At 47.5% G+C, this 19878-nt stretch overlaps 1 protein-coding gene across 1 annotated transcript; it reads right to left on the reverse strand.

Annotated features, from left to right (window-relative positions):
- Positions 1–494: 494 nt before the first annotated feature.
- On the reverse strand, positions 495–19811 carry NDUFA11 (NADH:ubiquinone oxidoreductase subunit A11). Its single transcript, XM_069082866.1, has 4 exons — positions 19570–19811; positions 8159–8251; positions 1573–1695; positions 495–730 (listed from the first exon to the last, which is right to left on the reverse strand). The coding sequence occupies exons 1-4, from the start codon at positions 19664–19666 to the stop codon at positions 618–620; spliced, it is 426 nt and encodes a 141-aa protein (XP_068938967.1). The 5' UTR covers positions 19667–19811; the 3' UTR covers positions 495–617.
- Between the last annotated feature and the right edge of the window lie 67 nt (positions 19812–19878).

A 19878-nucleotide genomic window follows, 5' to 3' on the forward strand; every position in this document is an offset into this window, starting at 1 on the left:
TCACTTCAGGGGCTGAATGGAGGATGGACTGGAGGGGGAGAGGCTACAGGCCACAGATTATCAGCAGCTGTTGCAATCGTGCAGGTGATGAGGGCCTGCACCAGAGTGCTGGCAGGGTCAGAGGAGAGAAGAGGCACATGGGAGAGATGAGGTGGAGGTGAGACAGCTTGGCAGCAGCTTGACTGGGGAGGGGGGAGGGTGAGAGAGAGTGAGTTTGGGATGATTCGTAGGTTATGAGCCTAACAGACCAGTTTGGGTGGGGGGCAGGGCTTAGGGGGGAAGATGGCTGAGTTCATTTTGGGGTCTGTTAAGTTTAAGATGTTTACTGGACACACAGTTCAAGATGTCTGAAAGGCAGCTGGAAGCTTTTCAAAGTTCTTTCACAACCATTATCTTAGTAATGTACCTCAGCCCTTGGCCACTTGGCCACATCCAGTCCACAGGAAGGATGGAGGCAGTGTCTGACCAAAGAAGAAGGCAATTTCAACATGGCATCAAGTTGTTCCAAGCTTTATTTAACATCAGGGGAGAACGAGGAAACTGTCTGGGTAAATGCTGAGCAGGGTTATGATATATCAATCCTTTTTTACAAAACGCCTGACAAAGGTATTGTTGGCTCAGATTCGGGGCCCGCTGGCCAGCTTCCAACCTTCTAGTTTGCCCAACTTCAAAAGGGCTGCGGCAGTGCCCATGTACACACACGCTGCTGCCCCAGTTGTATAGCTGTGCACTGCAAGAGACAAAGAGTCAGGTGGCCGGGCAGGGAGCACTGGTCTGGACATTCACCTGTGCCCACACCTGCCCAACCTCCTCCACAAGCCAAAGCCGAAGCATTTCTAGCATCCTTGGATTCAGAGCTAGAAGCAGGACTTCAGAAGCCCCTCATCTTATAATTAAGAAGCTCAAGGTTTGTGAGGTATGATGACTCATCCCAGGTCACAAAGGGAGCACAGCCTCTGCTGGAAGGGGCAGGACTGAAAGGCCAGGCCAAGGAGAGGGATGAGCTATTCTAGGAGCAGGCTGTCAGTCAACAAGCCCCAGCTTTGCCTGGATCACACTAGGCAAGTTAATTTCTCTTGTCAAGACTGCAAAAACACAGATTTCCTGCCCCCAGGCTCCCTCTACAGGACAGAGCGGTTCAAGCCCCTATGCCTCACTCTGGTCCCTGGACTGTTCTCTGCCAAGGAAGATCAGAGGAGGCACCACTAATCAGGGCCCAGTTATCAGACCAACACCAAAGCTAAAAGGGGTCTGAAAGGTCACTGAGTTCAAGTCCTTTGCTTTACAGAATCAGAAACTATTGGATCTGGAAAGAAAACGGAGGCAATCTGGTATAGTGGAAAGATGTAGGGTCAGAAGACTTGGGTTTGAATTTCGCTCCCCTATTCATTTCCTGTCTGAATCACTTTGGCTCTCTTAGCCTCAGTTTCCTCAGCTGGAAAATGAGGGGGCTGAATGAGACTCAACCCTAGGGTCTTCCACCCCTCTAATTCATAGGACTGGGAGATTTGGAACACTGAGTTCAGCCATGAGTCAGCGGGCAGGTCTACAAAAACCCTGCCTGGGACTTACTTCGGGTTCCGAGGGTCAGGCCGGCAGCACAGCCTCCAAAGAAGTAGTTCAGGGCGTCATCTGGTTTTTCCCGAATTTGAGCACTAACACAGGAAGTGATCCCAAATATGGCACCTACGGCAGCTGTAATTAGAGGATAGGGGGAGAACAGGAAAGAAAGCATGAAAACGTAAACCAACAAAAATCTCTCCTGCTCAAGAGACAAAAAACACAGATGCAAAGGTTTTCATGGCCAAGAAAAGAATATAAATTATAGATCTGGACTTAGAAGGGCCCAAAGAGGTCAGCCCTTCATTATATAGATGAAACAGCTGAGGCCCAAAGGAGAGAATGCCCAAGGTCACCCAGGCACTAAGTGAAAAACTCCAGACATGCTGGAACCCCAGAATGTCAGAAGCCACCTAGTCCCACCTCTAGCAGGCCAAGAATCCCCTCTGTGACATCTGACAAGCGGCGAAGCTGTCCTCTAGTCAGGGGCAGGCCTGGCTTCCTATGGCTTCCCAAGACAACCCACTTCCCTTCTGATAACTTTAATTATTAAGCTTTTCCAACCACTGAGCCTCAACTTTCTCAGCAACTTCCACCCTATGGGAGCAGGCTGAGTGAGCCTGACTCCTTTGCCACAGGCCAGGCCTCCAAATTCTTGAAGCTGCCATCTTGTGAGCCCCGAGCTTTCTCTTCTCCAGCTTCAGCTCGCTCTCAAGGCTCTAGCCTCCTCTGTACGTTCCCTCCAATATGGCACCTGGCCTGTGCGATCAGGGCAGAGTGGAAGGACCCTCACCTCTTTCATTCTGGGCACTCTGCCCCGCTCTTAACGCAGCCCAACATTCCAGTAGTTCTTGGCTGCCATATTGACTCATAGAGTGCACAGTCCTCCAAACCCACACTTTTTTCCACACGTCTAGTTATACTTCTCCCACTTTTTACATATGAATCTGACTTTTTAAACTCAAAACCAGAACTTTACATTTAACTTTATTCAGTATTATCAATTAGACTGTCCTTTTTCATTGATGCTAAGATTGTAAATCATTGAACACCACAATAGCTAAAAAATAAAGATTCTAGGTGGCCCAAAGAACAAAGGTAGACCAGAAACAGGCTGCAGCACATTACCAACAATGGCCCATATGCCAGAAATGGCATAAAAGGAATCTAGGAAATGTGTGATTGAAACAGGAGGTAGCTGCTGGTGGGGAGGGAAGTTGCAAGCACCCACTTTTGAAAAGGGAGAGGATCAAAGTAGAGAACAGAACAAGTGGGAGGGGGGAGGGGATGGAGGGAAATATAGTCAGTCTTTCACAATATTTCCACTTGGAAATGTTTTGCATAGCTACACATGTACAACCTATACTTAATTGCCTATCTTCCCAGTAAGGGTGGGTGACGAGGGAGGTAGGGAAAGAATCTGGAATTCAAAGGTTTAAAATAAAATATTTTAAAATATATATTATTATTATTATTATTTTACATATAACTGGGAAATAAGATAAACAGGCACTGGGGCATAGAGATCTACCATGCCCTACTGGAAAGTTGGAGGGGGATGGGGAAGGATATAGGAGAGAAGATTTGGGGAGGGGGATATTCAGTGGGATCGCTGTTTTGGGGTGGTGGGTAGGGGAAAAGTGGGGAGAAAATTTATAACTCAAAATCTTGTGGAAATGATGTAAACTAAAAAAAAAAAAAAAAAACCTTACAAAAAAGAAAAAGGAGGTGGCCTGAAAGCAAAGGACAGCATATGGGTAGTGTGAGCACATGCACTGCTACTTAACAGATGCTAAAAGGCTGTAAGACATTTGAGCCCGGGGTTCTCAGCTTTTTGTGCATCAAAGTTCACACCCCCCCTCACCCCCTCCCACCCTGCCCCAATCCCTCTTAATTTATCAGTCTGGACAAACTTTTTCTCAGAATAATGTTTTTAAAATAAAACACGTTTACAAAGAGAACTAATTAACCTGAAATAAAATTATCAAAATATTTTGAAATATTTAAAGACACACACATTCATGGACTAAGAACCTCTGAACTAAAAGGTGTCCAGGGCACCGGATGAATCCTCTGTGAAGAATTTACTGAAGGATAGGAACAAGAGTGAGACAAGATGAGAACACATGGATGAGCTGGGGTCTCTGTCGGAACAAGAGAGTCCACGGAGTGACACACAGGGCAAGTCGGATGAGTGAAGCACTTTCAAACCTTACAGTGCTAAGGAAATGCTACGTCTTATCATTATTACTTTCAACTGCTGGATGGACAGACCTGGCCCATCCTCATTTTGGCCTGGCCAGACAGATGCTGGCTATCCCTCCCCGCTTGATGTCGTTTGGAAACCAGATAGCTAAGTTCTCTGCGGCTTCATCTAGATCACCAATGAAAGTATTAGAATAGAACAAGGCTGGGTAGAAACTCCTGGGGCAATCCCCCTAGGGATCTCTCTCTCACTTGATATAAAATTCTTGTGGATATCTGTTTTTATAATTTCCCCACCCATTCCCAGATCTCCCCTACCCCTATTCCATCATGTAACAAAGGATTTCCTACAATTTCGTGCTGAATCATTAATGACTATTCTTTGGGTCTGCTCATTCAAACAATTCTGAAGCCCATATGCAGTAACACCTAGCCCATATGTCTATAAAGATAGCATTAACAGCTTTATCAAATGCTTTGCTAAAAGCTGTTTCTCCAAAATGAGAGGACTGGACTGTATGACCCCCAAGGTGCCTTCCAGCTCAGGATCTCTAAGTGTTTAGAACATTCTCCTAATCTAGCTCAAAATGCTGCCAACAAAGAACATGACCGTCAGTCTGGCACACTCTGTTCTTGATGAAGCCAGGCTGACTCTTCTAGCCCTGTGGCCTTTCTCCTGTTCTTTGTGACCCTTCCTCTATCACTGGCCCAGCCACTGCAGCAGCTCCTTCCTGGGGACCCTAGGAGGGGAGCAGCCAGGCGCTCCCTTACTATCTCCTCATGCAATACAGGGTGCAACTCTATATTCACCTAATTTCCCCCCTTCAGAATGATGCAATTGAGATGGAGAGGCAAAGACCTGCCCAAGCGAGCAGAAGAAGTGTAAGAAGAAGTGTAACTCTCCTTGCTTTCACTCAACTCTGGCATCCTACCACAGAATCCAGGACCACAGAATTCTAGATTTAAAGGGAAGAAGAGGTGCAGCTAGGTGGCATGGTGAATACAGCATCCACCCTGGAGTCAAGAGAACCTGAGTTCAAATCCGGCCTCAGACACTTAATACTTACTAGCCATGTGACCTTGGGCAAGTCACCTAACCCCAACTGCCCTGCCTTCCCCCTCAAAAAAAAAAAGTAAAGGTAGGAAGGTACCTGAGGTCACCAAATCCAACGCCCTCCTAACTGGGCCTCAGAGAGGTTAAGTGATTTGCCCAAGGTCTCACAGGTCTCTCAGGTCTGAGGCAGGGTTCCAGCACACACCCTCCTGACTCACACGAGTTCAAGGTTTCCTGTCACGTACTACCCATCTGCTGAGCTCCTGAGGGCACAGACCATGCCTTCTTTCTCCTCGGATCATAGGATCTGGAGGCGGAAGGGCCTTCGGAGGTCCTGTAGTACACCCTCACCCTGCTGCTGAGGAGAAGTGAGTTGCTTAAAGCTACATAAAGATTAAGGTGCAAAGCCCAGGGCTGTTTAAGCTGCTCAGCTTCCTCTGGGTAAAAACACACAGGCCACTCCAGCCGCGCTGTGGTCACTCATTAGCACAGTTCATGTGGCCAGGGCACCTGGGAGTGACAAGATGGGATTACATCGATGTCTTCAGTCACTTGGAAATTTGGGAAACCTACTCCCTGTGGCTGTATCGATATCACTAAGAAAAGCATCAGACAAGCAGGAGAGGCTGAGTATGCATGCAGGGGCTGCCACGAGAGCTCCTGCTCATCTCACATACTCTGTTTACTGCTCTCTCTAGATAAGATATCTAAAGATATCTAAAATTAGATCATGACCTAGTCTCCCCCTCCAGATGTCAGGAAGAGAAGAGATCACTGTTCTGAAATAAGCACCCCAGCAGCATCACACTTGACTTAGAAAGTCACCAATGAACATTACCTAGTTTGTCTTGGATATTATTTCTTTTGTTAAACATTCCCCAGTTATATTTTACTCTGGTTTGGAGTACAACTACTTATGAGAGTCTGCCCATCTGTTCTACCCCAAGGACATCTCAATACCACCCTTGACCCTATGATAAGGCAGTGGAATCTAGGATGGTGCAGGTCTGATGAAGGGAGGGCGAGATACCAGAGGGACCACCCCTCATCTTTACAGGCCACACATCATTGTGGAGCCCAGTATTCTTGGCGATTCATGATTACCACAGACAATGGGTATTAAGTCCTCTTCTGAGGACTTAGGAAGGTGCTTTGGGAAAGCAGATTTTTTTAGAGAACAGCTGCCTTCTGGGGGACGCTTTGGACAATGCTGTAGGGATAGCTCAGGGGGGAGGCATGAGAAGGACGAGCCCCCTTCCAAAGAGGAGAGGAAGCCACAAGCCTGCGCTCTAATATCCTTTTAATTTCACAACAATTTATCACATGCCTCCAATGTACAGGGCCCCATGCTGGACCCTAGAGAGACAAAAATGGATGGGTCACTGACCCTCCTCTCAAGAAACTTACAATCTAATCAGGATGCAAGAGTCTTGAGGTCAGTGCCAAGGAGAGGTCCAAACAAGTGTTATACAAGCCCACAGAGCTTGAGCACACCTTAGTCTGATAGCAGTGGACAAAGGAGGGATTTTTCCAGGAGCTAGAGGTGGGGACAGAGAAGGATGAGCACCCTCTGGGAATGGGTGACAGCATCAGCAAACACACAGAGGCAGGAGGACAGAATGGGGCCAAAGAGAGGGCTTAGAGAGGCCCGTAGCCCCGCGAGCTGGAATCACATAACAGAGGGGCTGGGATACAGGCTTATTCAATAAGCAAGGAGAAAGCATTAAGGGTTTTTAATAAAGTAGTGCTATGAATGGCACAGGGATTAGGAAGATCCCTGGGAGGCAAGGAGGTCGATTAGGAGCCTACTAGAACACAACCAAGCACTGGAAAGGGCCTGTGCCTGGGCAGGGAGGGAGTAAAGAATGGACAGATATTGGATACTGGATTGGAGGTAAAACAGGAGCTAACTGGATAGAAGGGGGTGAGGGAAAAGGAATCAAAGATGACCCAAAGCTACAAAGCTGGACAGCTGTCAGGTGGCAGAGTTGAGGGTGAGGGGAGGGTTTGGGCTGGGGAATGGCTGAGTTTGAGGCATCATCAGGAAATTCAGTTGGAGACACAGATTTGGTCATCGTAAAACTGGCAGCTGAGACAACAGGAAGAGATGAATTCATGGAAGGAGTGAGCAGAGCCAAGTATGGGACCCCAGGAGAGCCCCCCTGCAGAGGGGTTCTACTCCAGGATCCAACTAAGTCTACTTAGGCTAAGGAAGGTCCGAGGCAACCTAGATCAGAGAGGAACTACCACTGCCCAGTGCCATGTGAAGTGAATAATGGCTTACCCCAGGGAGGGCCACAAAGGCAGGAACTTGATGGCTCAATGTCACAGTCTCTGATGGTGCATGCCTTCACAGGGTGGGGGGGAGGGGGGGTGCCTCAACACTAGACCTGACAATGACACTTCTATAGGTACTGTGACTGATAATAATAGAAACAACAACAGTATCCCTATGGAGCTTTAAGTTTGACTAAGTGTTTCTTTCATAACCAAAAGATGTAGATAATGAAAGAATTATCACCCTTATTTTCTAGACAGGGAAACTGAGGCTCTGCTCATAAGCCCACAGCGAGCAGCTGGGATGATTCCGGTCCACTGCCTGCAGATCCAGCCCTCTGTCTACACTGCCAAGCTGCCTCAGACTTGCCCCTCTTGCCCAGAGCTCAGGCTTTCAAGAGGTGCCACCTACTGTGGGAAGAGACAGTGTAAGCAAGACAAAGCGGAAAGAGGACCGAGGCTGGAGAGCAGAGACCTGAGTCAGCCCCAGCTCCTAGGCTGCTGACCGACTATGTGGAGGGTGCCTTGGGTCACGTGGCAGCACACATCTACAGAGATGACAGAGGCCAACTCTAAACCAGCACTCTGCAAACCACTCCCCGCCCTTGGGGGGCTCTGACATCAGGGAGACAGAGCTGCAAGACCTGCCTGGAGCAGGCCCAAGTCTCCTTAGGAAAATGCTCATTTCTTCAGTGACTCTCTCCATGGGAGACCCTGCTCCCAGCTCTGGTTTAGGGACACAAATGGTGCCAATCTCCCCTTGAGGAGTTTATGGGGAACTCTCCCTCATCCACTGAACCGATTCTGCTTGGGCCCTGCCCTAGGTGTGGGGGATGTAAAGATTTAAAAAACCACAGCCCTTGTCCTCAAGGCAGTTCAGAGGTTCACAAATCACTGTGATACAAGGTAGGAAGAGATCTCTGGCACCTGGAGGAGGGGGTCAGGATTAAGTCGGATCTTGAAAGACACAGTTCAGGCTAACTGGCCCAGAGGCTAAACACGGGGAAGCCATAAGAGGCAGGACTGGAGGTGGGGATATCAGGGAATGACAGGGTCTCTTACCCATGGAGAAGGTAATTTTCCCAGCCCTTAAAATTCCTTCAGCAGTTGATTCAGGTGGGACAAACACAAGGTTGTAGGCTGATGCCACCAAGCCTGCAGAAAGAAAATGTGACTTGTTAAACAATGTTCTTCATTAACAAATTCCTCCAATGGGCCTGTGATCTCAATGAAGGAGCGTTCCACCCCAGAGTTCAGACCATAACCCATTCATGCTTTCCCAGCCAGTGCGCTGGAGTCCTTGGGAAAGGACCCCTCCCCTGGGGAGGTACTGCTGCAGGTAGGTTTGCCTTTCCTGGGGACCAGTGTCACACCCAAGCTGTCCAGCTATTGTCTCTGCTCTTACTTCCCAAGAGACTCACTGATTTCCAATCACACATTCTCTTCATGCTACACCTTATGCATTGGCCAGCTGGATTATACTCCAGCCTCCTGCTTGTGCCTACCATGCAACTCTCCAATGACCTCGGGGGTCGCCTGCAACTCTGAGTCCTCTGAAAAAGATCCCAAGATGTGCAAACACAGAAGATCCCCAGGAGAATTCTGGTGTCAAAAGCAGAGGCTATTGTGTTCAGGAGCTACAGACCATGCATGCAGTTCCTCCAATGCCCCGCCATTTCCCCCAGCTCCATCTGAGTCTTCCTCACTGCCCCCCATGCAGAAGCCACCCAACCGAAACGTGAAGTGACCGACTAACTCCATGACTGCTAGCCAATGCCACGTTAGCCTAGACAAGGGACATTTTCTCACCCAACTGACTTTTCCTGTGTGAATGATTTGGCTGATGGGTTATCATGGATTTTCCTGAAGGTAATTCTAATGTTCCAGGGCATGATACAACTGGGACAATGTCACCCACCAAGAGGAGCATGGGGACAACCTTGCCATCCACAGAGCCAGGCTGGCCATGAGGTTGGCCATGGCAGCCCAATTTAATTTCACAAGATCACGGATTCAGAGCCAGAAGGGACTACAAAGGTCAGTTCATCTAAAGCCTCATTTTAGAGATCAGGAAACTGAGTCCCAGAGAAGTCAGCGGATACAGCCCAAGTCACACATCTCTTCCAGGGCAGAGGCAGGATTCAAATCTGGGCCCAGACTCAAGTTCAGCACTCCATCCACAGTGACACATTTCAGTTTAACTCAGACATCCTTACATACTCCAAGTGTACAAATCACAGGGGTTCTAAAGGCAGAAACAGTGTTTGTGCTTATCAGATACCTCCTTAAGCATGTTTCTGACCATGTCACTGCCCGGGGCAATGAGCTCCAGCAGCTCCCTGTGGCTTCCAAGAGAATCCTTCATCCTGCCTGCCCTTCCAGCCTCACTGTACGTGATGCTCCTTGCACCCCACAATCGAGGGGTGCTGGCTTCTTTCCGCTAGATGGGGTCTCTGGTCTCCACACACTGTACAGCGGTCAGCACTCATGCGCCAAACATCCTCTGCCCACCCTGCTCAGCGGCATCTTCCCAATCTCAAACCTCTCCTCCTTCAAGCCTCAGTCCAAGTGCTGCCTTCCCAAGCCCCTCTCCAGCTGCTAGTGCCTGGGCCCATCCATGGTTTTAGAGCTGGTCTGTATATATTTACACACGGACTTGTTGGGTCTGCCAACAGAATGAGAACTCACTCCGAACATATTGTACTTGCATCCCCAGCACAGTGTGGCACCCTGTGAGGCTGACAGAGTGAGCTTTGTTACCTCCATTTAATCGGCAAATATAATTTGAGAAGCATGGCTAGGATTAAGACTTTCTACATGGAGGTGCTCAGGGTGAGGGAGATAAAGTAAAAGGCAAATGGGGAGGTAGAAACATCAACATCATCATCATCATCATCATTCTGATTTTACAGATCAGGAAAGTGATGCCAAGAGAGCTTCAGGAACCTGCCCATAGTCAGGAAGCATCAGAGCTGGGGTTTGAACCCAGGTCCTCTTTTGATAAATCAGCTGCCTTTCACACCACGAGCAGAGCGCAGAGGTGAGAAAGCCCGAGGTATATCTGGGGGGTTTACTGAGTAGGCTAATCTATCCATAACCATGTTTTAGAGCTTAGTTCAAGATCCCCCTTTCTCGAGTCGCCTTCTTTCTGGACTCTCCCTTCCCTTGTCCTGCTGACCCTCCCCTCTCTGAACCCCTCTAGCCCTCTCTGGGCATGCAATACAGACAGAGCCCTCTATTACTTTATGTCTCCTCGCCTTATCTCCCCTGTTGGATTTTAAACTCCGGATGAGTAAGGCCTGTATCCCTCAGTGCCTCTCATGTATCTACTAACCGCTCAATCACCATTTTAGAGTAAAGGAAAATGAGGCCTAGAGGAGAATCAAGGTGACACAGCACCTCAGTGGCAGACAGGGGCTAGCCTACTATTGGCTTTCATTCCCCAGAGCCTGCCTGGTTCTTCTCAGGTCTCCAAGCTCTGTTCTCTTACTCCCCAAGGCTTAAGCCCCCTTGCTCTTAGCCTCTACACTACACTACACCTACCAGGGAAATTCACTCACACACAACACACAGCTACAACTAACACCAGGTAGGACTGTGACACATACGTAAGAGCCTCCCTGGGGGTGACAAAGGATGTGCTGCTCTTCTTTCTGGCTGGATGACTCCCACCCAGGACTCTGGACAGGCAGTGTAGGAGAGGATTTGGATCCTGGAAGGTCTGGGTGAAAATCCTGCCTCAGATACTTCTTGGCTTTATCATGCAAGCTAAGTCACTCACTTTTTTCATCTGGAAAATAGAGCCACCTTATGTCCCACTGGTTACTGTAAGTATAAAATGTACAGGACTTTGGAATCCTTAAAGCGCTATATAAATATCAATTACTATTGTTATTATACCCTGCACCACACAACAAAACCTACAGAATCACCAGGACATTCTCAGAAAACTGTGGCCAGAGGGGACCCAGTGCCTTGACTCTGTAGGTGATGCCCAGAGGGGTGAATCACACAATGGGTGTCTAGGCCCTAGGTTTCCCCAGCCCAGCTCAGGGCTCTTCCCACGACACTGACTTCTCGATCCTGGTTTCTCATCTTCCATGTTTTTTGACAGGTGGTATGTAATGAACACCTCCACATGGCTGTCCCCCAAACACTGAAAGCTTCATGTCAAAAAGGGAGGCCCCCTAGGCCGTTACCTCTTCTTAACCTCCCTGTCAGCATCAATGGCACCATTCTCCTTCGGGGCCCTGTCTCTGGCTCAGCTCTGACAGCTGTTTCACAGCAAAGCACTGCCAATTTTTCCTCCCTACTCACACCCAGCCCATCGTCGCCATCCTTCCAGCTGCACTCAAGAGCCGGATCACTTCACACCTGGCTGCCCCCAGCCCCCTTCGAGGGGGCCTCCCTGCCTTAGCCTCCAACGTTTCCACTCAGGTCACATTTTCCAGCCCTTGATCCCCCTGTGATGTGCTTGGCTTCTATGCAGGGCGGAGCCCAGAACTGGCCTCAGGACCAGAGTTTGGGTCTGGCTGGCGCTGAGTGGAGTGGATTCATTCCTGGCCCTGACGGGTTATCCCAGTGTTTAGACAGATCCCCAGTGAACACTAAACACACCGCCTGACTCCGAGCCAGCCTGTCTGTACATCCCGTGCATGTGGGCTCTGTCTGTGAGGTGAGGTCCAGGGCAGGCTGCTGAAAAGAGCATGGCCACCCTCTCCCCCCCCCTCCAGGGGCTTCCAGCCCTCCTCCAAGGCACACAGGGAAACTGAGGCCAGGACAGCTTCCCTCCTCTCTCACTGCACAAATCTTCTCTCTGAGCCTTGCAAGGAGAGCACACTGCGCTATCCTATCCTCTTCCTCCTCCTTTCCCTTTTACCAGTATACACAAAGACAGCCCAGTGGAACAGCCAGTGACCTTCCTCCCAAGCATGGAACTGCAGAGTGCCCGAGGGGAAAGGGCCTCTAAACTGTCGAGTCCAGACTTCTCCTTTCACTGGGAGTCCAAGGCAGCCCAGCCCAGGTGTCCTATCAGGGCCTACCACACAATATAGCGCTGTCAGTATAGCCCCACTTATATGCAGAATTTAACACTGAAGAAGCATAAAATGTAAATAATTAATCAAGGCTCTTACTATGATATGGCAGCTTTCACAGTAAACAGCTCCTAAGTGTTCAGTTCCATTTCGCCAAATCCCAACATGCGCAGCTAGGGGGCGCCACCGTGCACAGAGCACTGAGCCTGGAGTCAAGGAGACTGGTCTTCCAGAGTTCAAATCTGGCCTCAGACACTTACTAGCCAAGTGACTCTAGGTGAGTCATTTAACCCTGTTTGCCTCGGTTTCCTCATCTGTAAAATGATCTGGAGAAGGAAAGGGCAAACCACTCTTCAGTCTTTGCCGAGAAAACCCCACATGGGGTCAGGAAGAGTCGGACTGAAAACAACTCAACACCAATCCACATTTGTGGTTTCCTGTGGGATCTGCAGTCTGGGCCCACAAGGAAACATACTTTGCCTCGTGCTGTAGGGCTCAGATGAGTGCAACGGAAAGGACATGAAACTCAGAGGCAGAAGGCCTGTGCTTTAGCCCTATTTGTCTGCCACTTACCGGGTTCCAAAATGTGGCACAACTTTTACCACTCTCTACAACACACACTGCACTCAGCAGAACAAGGATTATTCCCCATGGAGGCCTCAGGCTCTCCCAACTCTGCCTCGGCTCACACTATTCCCTATGGAATGGGGAAGGGTCTTCCTTTTGAGCTCAACTCAAGTAGCTATTTACAGCTGTAAAGACTCATGTCTTTTCATATAAGGTGTTTAGTATATGCCAGGCAAGTAAATTAGGATAGTCCCTACCCTCAAAAACCTTCCATCCTAATAGAGAAGGGAGCGAGAGGGTAGGGGGAGGGGAAGGAAGGGACACTGGTGATAGAGGCAGCAAAGACCAGAGAGAGAGTCACATTTGGAGGGAAGGGAACATGGTGGTCCAGGTCTAGGCCTCGCCAACCAGGAAAGGTGCCTCCTACGGCAGCACTATCTCCAGGGTGGAAAGCCTACTGGTAAGGAGGCAAGAAAATCCAGACAGTAAATAAAGGGCCTGAGCAGAAAGGCTGGGGGCAGTGATGTGCATTCTCAGGGGGAAGTGCCACCTCCCACCCCTCCAAGGAAGCCAGACACAAGGACTTCTCCATAGTGACCCTAGACACCCCCCTGCCCCCCAAGAACTCAGAAGGCAAGCGAGCCAACTCCGAGCTCAACAGGAATTGGCCAGAACATTCCCCAGAGAGGAATCCAGCCTCCTCTAGCAAAGATGAAGCCACTGCTGTTCAGGGCAGCCCACTCTATTTTAGGGCAAAAATTAGTGGGAAGTCTTCCCTTGTACTAAGCCTACACTGACCTTTCCTAATTCTGTCCACTACAGTCTATTCCAATACTTTCGATTCTTTTTTTTTTTTAAAAGCAATCAGGGTTAAGTAACTTGCTCAAGGTTACAGGGCCAGTTATTTTTGTGTGGATACCGAGTATCTGAGGCTGGAACCGATCCCAGGTCTCCTGACACTGGGACCGGCACTCTTACTCAGTGCGCCACCTGGCCGCCCCAATACTTTTGATTCTTAAAAAAGTTTTGTTTTGTTAAACATGAGTCATCCAGAACTCCAATGCACAAAGCAATAGGACTTTATTATGAAACATTTTAAATGACACAAGGGAAGACTCAAGGATTAAAATGAGGCACCTGGGGTCCAAGGCTAATGATACAATGGGATTGCAATCACCAGAGGGGAACAGATTAGACTAAATCAGTTTTCTGTTGCTAGACCTCAGATGTGGCAGTCTTCAGGCCACAACAGGAAAAGGGATAAGGGATTTCAGTGGTGACCCTTTGGGGAGGCTGCCCTGGGATGTGGCACACCTAAGTTTTACTAAGCTCTCCGCTTCTCTTCCTAAGGATATGTGTGTTTGCGTTCTTGTCTCCTCTACACCAAGGGAGCTCACCAAGATAGGCAAGGACTAGGGTACAGAACCTTTCCCCTGGGCACAGAAGTCTCCAGAGGAGGGCAGGAGGAGCAAGTCAACAGCAGAAATGGCCTGTCGTTAGTGAGCCTTTTCTGTCAGTCCCAGAAACATAGTTTTAGAGCTGGAAGGAACCTCAGTCCAACAAAGAGCAGAGCCAGGCCTTAAGGCCTAGGCCAGCAGGCTTTCTATTAAATTACATTGCCTTCAGGATGTCATCAGCGCCTTCCTGATGGATAAAGCAAACTTGTAAGATGATTCCAGGAAATTTGGATAATGCTCAGCTATGAGGTCGGTGTTCCAGTAATCCCTGACTCTCAGCACAGGACAGGCCATTGGAGGGCAGCCAGGCCAAGCCTTATGGGAGCCCGAGGCCCCTCTATAACCTTCCTAAGAAGGGATCAATCCAGTCTTCACTTGGAGAGCTCCAATTATGAGGCAATTCAGCCCATTCCATTTGAGGATGGTTTGAATAATTCTTAGGCAGTCCCTTCTCCTAACAAGTCTATAGCCTGTCCCCACTGTTCCAAGGTCTGCCTTCTGAAGCCAATTCAATCTCCCATATGACAATATTTAAATACACGAGGATGATTATTATGTGTGTATGTACGTGTGGGTGCACACATGTGTATGAAGGGAAAGGGCATGTATGTGTGTGACAGTGTGTGCACATGTATAATAAGATAGTGTACAAATAAGTGCACAAGCATTACTGTATGTCAACCCATCGGTAAACATTAATTAAGCGCCTACTGTATGCCAGGCACTATGCCAAGTACTGGGGCTATAAAAAGAAGCAAACGCTAGTACCTGGCCTGGGGGGGTGGGGAGACAATATGTAAGCAAATGTATACAAAGCAGGTACACAAAACATAGAGAGGAAATGATTCACAGAAGAAAAGCACGAAAAGTAAGGGCTGGGGACACTTCCTGAAAGAGACTGGATTTCAACTGGGACTTAGAGGAAGCCAGGAAGGTCGGCAGGGGTAGCAGAGGAGGAGAAGCATTCCAAGCAAGGGGGCAGCCAGAGGAAGTGTCTGGAGCTGAGAATGGAGTGGCTTGCTCATGGAACAGCAGATCAAAGAATACGCACAGGGGAGTTAAAGTATAAGAGGACTGAAAAGGCAGGAGGCAGCTAGGTCCTGAAGGGCTTTGAATGCCAAAGAGAACATTCTGTATTTAGTCCTGGAGGCAAGAGGAAGGCACAGGGGTTTCCTGAGGAGAGGGGGAAGATGACATGACTGGACCTTCTCTTTAAAAAAAATCACTTTAGTGGCTGGATGAAGGATGGACTGGAGTAAGGAGAGACTTTTGGCAGCCAGATTCACCGGCAGTTATTGCAATACTTTAAGCCTGAAGTGATGAGAGCCTTCACCAGAGTGGTGGCTATGTCAAAGGAGAGAAGGGGGTGTGTTTGAGAGATGCTGCAAAGGCAAAATGGACGGGGCAAGAAACTGGATATGGGGGAGGGGGAGTCAGAGGCAGGGAGGGGTCCAGGATGATTCAAACTGTGCGCCTCAAGGCCTGGGAGAATGGTGCTGCCCTTTACTTAATAGGGAAGGTATGACAGGGGGACAGTTTAGGGGGAAAGATAATGAATTTTGTTCTGGACACAATGATTTTAAGATGTCTCCTGGAATCCAGTTTGAGAATGTCTGAAAAGCAGCTGGAGATGCATGACTGGAGGTCAGCAGAGGTACTGGGGCAAGATAGCTAGTGGAGAATCATAAGCACAGACAGAATAATTAAATCCATGGGAGATGATGAGATCACCAAGCAAGGCAATGTAGAGAGAGAAAAGAGGGACACCTAAATTAGAGGGCTTGATTTGGAAGAGAATAAGCAAAAGAGATGAAGGAATGGCAAAATTAAAAAAGCAGGATGAGAACCAGGAGAGAGCAGTGTCCTGGAAACCCAGAGGGCAGTATCAAAGAAGACTGTGATCAACAGCATCAAAGGCTGTGGAGAAGTCCAGGAGAAGGAGCCCTTATATTACTACAATAACAACAACAATACGGTAAGGTAACAACGAGTTCAGCTAATATTTATACAGCAGTTAAAGGTTTGCAAAGTGCTTTACAACTCATTTGGGAAGCACAACCACCCTGAGAAGTGGGTGTGGTTACTATCCCTACTTTACCAATGAGGAAAAGGAGACAGAAGTTAAGTGACTTGCCCACAGTCATACTGTTAGTATCTGAGGCAGGATTTGAACTGACTCCAGGCCACACTCTGTGAGTTTAGGATCCTTTTGTCTTTTTTTAGCTGCAGTTAACACTGTTAATTCACAATGAGTCTGTAGTTACTATAATATCTCTATTAGGAGTTCTTACCCTTAGGTCCCCAAAGGGTCTCATGATTAGATTTCAAAGATCTATCAACTTTTGTGGCAAGGAAATTACATCTTGACTTTTGCTAACCTTTGGTTTCCTTTGTAATCCTGTGTACTTTATATTATATATTTAAAAACATCTTGAGAAGATCCATAGACCTTATCAGACTGCCAAACGTGTCCATGACACACATAAAAGTTAAATATTCCTGCCCTAGACCTTTTTCATATAAACTGTTGTCTAGCCACGACCCATCCCCATCTTGAAATTGTAAAATCTTCTACTTGGGGTTGGAAAATCAAGTTTACATTTATCTCTATTAAATTTCATTTTGCAAGATTCAGCACACTGACCTAGCTATATATTTTTTTGATACTTTCTTTTTTAATACATTGTTGTCCAATACATTTATGAGCTATCTCCAGGTCAGGTCTGTGTTATCTGCAAATCTGAGTTATACCTTTATTCAAATCACTGATAAATATGTTAAACAGCACTGGGGCAAAGCAAGATTCCTGGGATACTATTTTATTAGAGACCTCTCTATTAGAGACTTGGAGCCATTAATGACCATTTTGGGTGGGTCATTCAATGAGGATCAAATCCACATACCTTTACTATAGAATCTACATCTTTTTATCTTTCCCACAAGGACAGCAAGAGAACCTATCAAAATGTTTTCTTGAAATCAAAGTAATTTATGTCTATAGCAGGCCTGCACAACCTGCGGCCCATGGGTTGTGCAGGCCTAGTCTATAGTAATCCCTTGAGCTAACAGTATACTATGGTATAAAAACAGAAATAAGAGAACTTGTTCTAAAGAAAGCCATACTCTCTCTTACTGATTCCTTTCTCTCTTAAGTGCTCACAAACCATCCCTTTAATAACACCCTACAATTCTGCCAGGAATTTATTTCACAAGCCTAAAAAATAAAATATAAAGAGTAAAGATTTGCCTTTTTTTCCATCCTGTACAACTTCCTTCTACTTTTAAAAATTTTTCAAAGATCTCTTCTGGGAATTCAGCAATAACACAGGCCTACTCTTCTCTCAGTGCCCAGGGATATAGCTTATTTTAAGCTTCACTCTGATCTCACTGATTGAGAGGAAGAGCAGGATCTTGGTCTTAATGCCCTATTATAACTCGTTTTGGTCTAGTAGTTCCAGTTCAAAGATCATTCTCTTTGGCAGGGAAAAAACCCTGAAGCAAAACGAAAGTTTTATAGTTTTGTTTTCTGTAACCCACTACCAATATTCAATCCATTCTAAGCATATGCCATGTCCTGACTGCCCTTCTGCTTCCAACATAACTAAAAAAGGCTGTTTTGCTGTTTTTTGCACCTACTTTTCAGTCTGAACTGAGCTTAAGCTTTAAACAGTTCTGAATTCTCTCCCTCCTTCCAGCCTCTCCCCACCCATTTGAGAAGCTTCATAACTGATACCTGTTTTTTGGTACTTATCCTTGATTGATCATCTATCATTGTTCTTGTTCAGTCTTGTCTAATTCTTCATGATCCCATCTGCGACTTCTTGGGAAAGATACTGGAGTGATTTGCCATTTCCTTCTCCAGCTCATTTTACAGATGAAAAAACTGAGGCAAACAGGATTACAGACTTGTTCAGGGTCACATAGCTAGTAAATATTGGAGGTCAATTTGAACTCAGGTCCTCCTGACTCCAGAAGCGGCATTCTATTCACCTCAACATCTAGGTGCCCCATCATCTATCTACACAAACCCTTTAAAAAATATCTGAATAGGTCAATGATTTCCCTGTATCAGTCTCTTTTGGCAGCTGCCTGTTTTCTTCCTTACTGGAATAGTTTTCTTTGTATCTTGTAGATTTTTTAGACCATGGGATGCTACTTATGCTACTCTCTGAAGGCCATGCTTCTAAGTCTTCAGTTCAGGTCATACCATGCCTGGTTTTCCTTTTCTCCTCTAGCACAAATTTTAACATGGATCGTTTATCTTTTCTGGATGCCAAGGTCACTGGTTAGAAATGGATTCAAAAGAATAGCTCCCTTGATTATTTTCATTATTTTTTGAAGAATTAAATAATTAATTTCTTAGTAACTCTGCTTTTAGAACAAAGAATTCTAGCAGTATCTGAGTAATTGATTATATTATGTCTCCATGACAGTTTTGTGACCAGAAACCATCCAGCTTTTCTTTTGAATGACAGGGTCGGTGGTATATTGATTAACTTTTCTTTCTCCACTATTCTTCACCTCTCTGGGTTCTAGATTTCTCAAGTCAGTATACAGTTTTAATACATAATCCTATTCAATTTCTTCAATTACTTTTTAGTGAGGTTTACCCTTCCAGAGCCATATGAAACCTAGGGCCACAGGTCTCATTCCACAACCCCTCAGTAATGCCTACACCAAATTCACCTCCCTGATTTACATCTCTCTTTCATCTTGCGTGTTTGCTATCCAAACCTTGTAGCCTGTGAATTTATCTCCTGTAAGACCCCAAGAAGAAACGTCAGTTGACCTGCTAGCTCTATTCCTAGAGAGAATCGTTCATTCTCTCTTAATAACGTCCTCCCTTCTACTGCTCTCACAGGGTCCCCAAACCAGAAGTTCACCTGATACACCTGTATGTATGTGATTTGGGCGTAAGAGCCCCCAGGGAGCCCCCTTCCTCCCAGTAAAGCCCATGCAAAGTCACCCCAGGGAAAGTTCTCATTTTCGGTGACTCCTGGGGGTCCCGCAGTAACTCCCCTGGGGTTCCCCACTTCCAATGGCTCAGATGCTGGTGGACGGAGGACCCTCAAGTCCACTACCCTGGATGCTGAGACTCCCCCCCATCCCCTCACCCTCAATGAGTTTCCCCGGGGGATTTTCCACTCCGATCCCTCTCCGGGGGTGGGGTGGTTCATTCCCATTAAAACACAGATGCAGTGACCCCCCTTCCTCCTCCCTGGGGAATCTTCATTGCCCCCTCCCTGTAATCTGGAAGCAGTGACCCCTGGAAGGGGGAAACCTCACCCCCCCATAACCCGGATGCAGTAACCCCAAAGGACTCCCCCTCATTCCCAGACCCTCCCCCCCGGCGGGACCCCTTTCTTCCCATGACCCACAAGCAATGGAACTCGTTTTACTCCCCAGGCCTCACCAATAGCTGCACCCATCTTGGTGGTGACATAAGCCTTGCGGTGGCATTCTGTACCATCGGGGACGTCCCAGTACTCCTTCACCAGCCTAGACGCCATGATCACCCCTCGTCCCGCCCCAAGGGCAGCTACTCCAAGTCCTAAGAGAGGCACGCATGCGCTGGCGACAGGCCGGGTTGGAACAGGCGGAAAGCAAACCTGCACAACTTTATTGAGAGACTGAGCCGACACAGACTACCTAGATTGGGCGGAGCCTGTACGAAGAGGGCGGGGTTGGCCCCAGGGGTGGAGCATTTTTAGAGTCAGTGGAT

The sequence above is a fragment of the Petaurus breviceps genome, unplaced genomic scaffold (assembly GCF_028583685.1).
Source record: "Petaurus breviceps papuanus isolate PSGF00001 unplaced genomic scaffold, PetGlider_PUasm1.0 172, whole genome shotgun sequence".
Taxonomy (NCBI): Eukaryota; Metazoa; Chordata; class Mammalia; order Diprotodontia; family Petauridae; genus Petaurus; species Petaurus breviceps.